This window comes from Olea europaea, unplaced genomic scaffold, assembly GCF_002742605.1.
Source record: "Olea europaea var. sylvestris unplaced genomic scaffold, O_europaea_v1 scaffold29189, whole genome shotgun sequence".
Taxonomy (NCBI): domain Eukaryota; kingdom Viridiplantae; phylum Streptophyta; class Magnoliopsida; order Lamiales; family Oleaceae; genus Olea; species Olea europaea.
In genome coordinates this window covers 1-1404 of record NW_019247769.1, presented here as the reverse complement: position 1 = coordinate 1404, position 1404 = coordinate 1, and the positions used below count along the sequence as shown (strand labels likewise).

The 1404-nt window shown below is 40.6% G+C and overlaps 1 protein-coding gene across 1 annotated transcript; it reads left to right on the top strand.

Annotated features, from left to right (window-relative positions):
* Window positions 1-186: 186 nt before the first annotated feature.
* On the top strand, window positions 187-1398 carry LOC111384462 (phospholipase A I-like; the record flags this gene model as incomplete). Its single annotated transcript, XM_023008738.1, has 3 exons — window positions 187-383; window positions 588-791; window positions 885-1398. Coding segments are annotated over exons 1-3 (755 nt in total), but the record flags the coding sequence as incomplete, so codon positions are not given.
* Between the last annotated feature and the right edge of the window lie 6 nt (window positions 1399-1404).

Genomic DNA, 1404 nt, shown 5'->3' with positions numbered 1-1404 from the left:
CATCCTGAAGTTAGAGCACTATACTTATGTTACTTATTTTGAGACTGTGATCTAGTAAGTATTGGATTCTCAGCATGATGACTGAGTCATTAGATTCTCAACATCGTGACTCCATTATAGGGGATGGAGGTGGGGTTTGTACATCACACTGGACTGATGTTGGCAGTGTAATTATTTTATGATTTATAAAAATTGCTTTTGTCTAGTTTGTTGGTTTCTGCTATTTATGATCCTTTTATATTAGGTTCGCAAGGGTGGCTGGCGCTATTTGGACACTGGACAAGTTTTGATTGAGAGTGCATGCTCTGTTGATCGTGTGGAGGAAGCTCTGAGTGCATTGCTTCCTATGCTGCCTAGTGTACAGTATTTTCGATTCAATCCAGGTTAAGTTATGAATTAATATGTGGTCCCTAGATCTTATCCTCCATAGCAAATACTTTTATTTCTTTTCTTGAACAAATAGCTAATAATTTGGGCTTAACAATCTAACTAGAAACACAGTTTCTTGGCTCGGTATTCATTGAATGGAAGCATCAACTGTGAAACTGTTACATATGTACATGCTCAACCTTTTTGTTTGCTTGCAGTTGATGAACGATGTGATATGGAACTGGATGAAACTGATCCGGCAGTTTGGCTAAAGCTAGAGGATGCTGCAGATGAGTACATTAAGAACAATTCTACTTCTTTCAAAACTCTGTGTGAAAGATTGCTTGAGAGTCCGCACGATGATAAATTTTTGGATATGATGCAGTCTCAGCAGCTCCTCAAGGCAAAGGACATTAAAGGCTGTATGGGTTCTGAATCATCTGTATTTGTTTCCTGTGGCTTCTGTATTCCTTTGATCGTTGGTCTTAGATTTACTGATTTTCTCTACATTACAGTGTCAAATGAGAATAACCTCTCTTTAGGCTGGAGGCGTTGTGTGCTTCTTGTGGAGGCTTCCAACAGTCCAGATTCTGGAAGAGTTTTCCACCATGCTCGTGCACTTGAAACATTTTGTGCTAGTAATGGGATAAAATTATCTCTTATTAGTGGGGCATCTGTTTCCTTTAAGGCAGCTCCAGGATCTGCATTTCCCACCCCATACACATCACCTCTGTTTACTGGAAGCTTCCCATCGAGTCCTCTCCTTTACAGCCCTGATCTTGGCCCTCAGAGGGTTGATAGAATTGATTTAGTCCCACCTTTAAGCTTGGATGGATTCCATGTTGCGAAAACAATAGCTTCACCCCCTGGGTCACCTCCCAAACGCAGGCAGCTTTCCCTTCCTGTCCTATCATTGCATGAGAAAATACAGAATTCTCCACAGCTTGGAGTAATTCATTTGGCATTGCAAAATGATACACGTGGCTCCATATTAAGGTCTCATTTGTCCTTGTTTTCCTCTCCATTTTGGTTTTA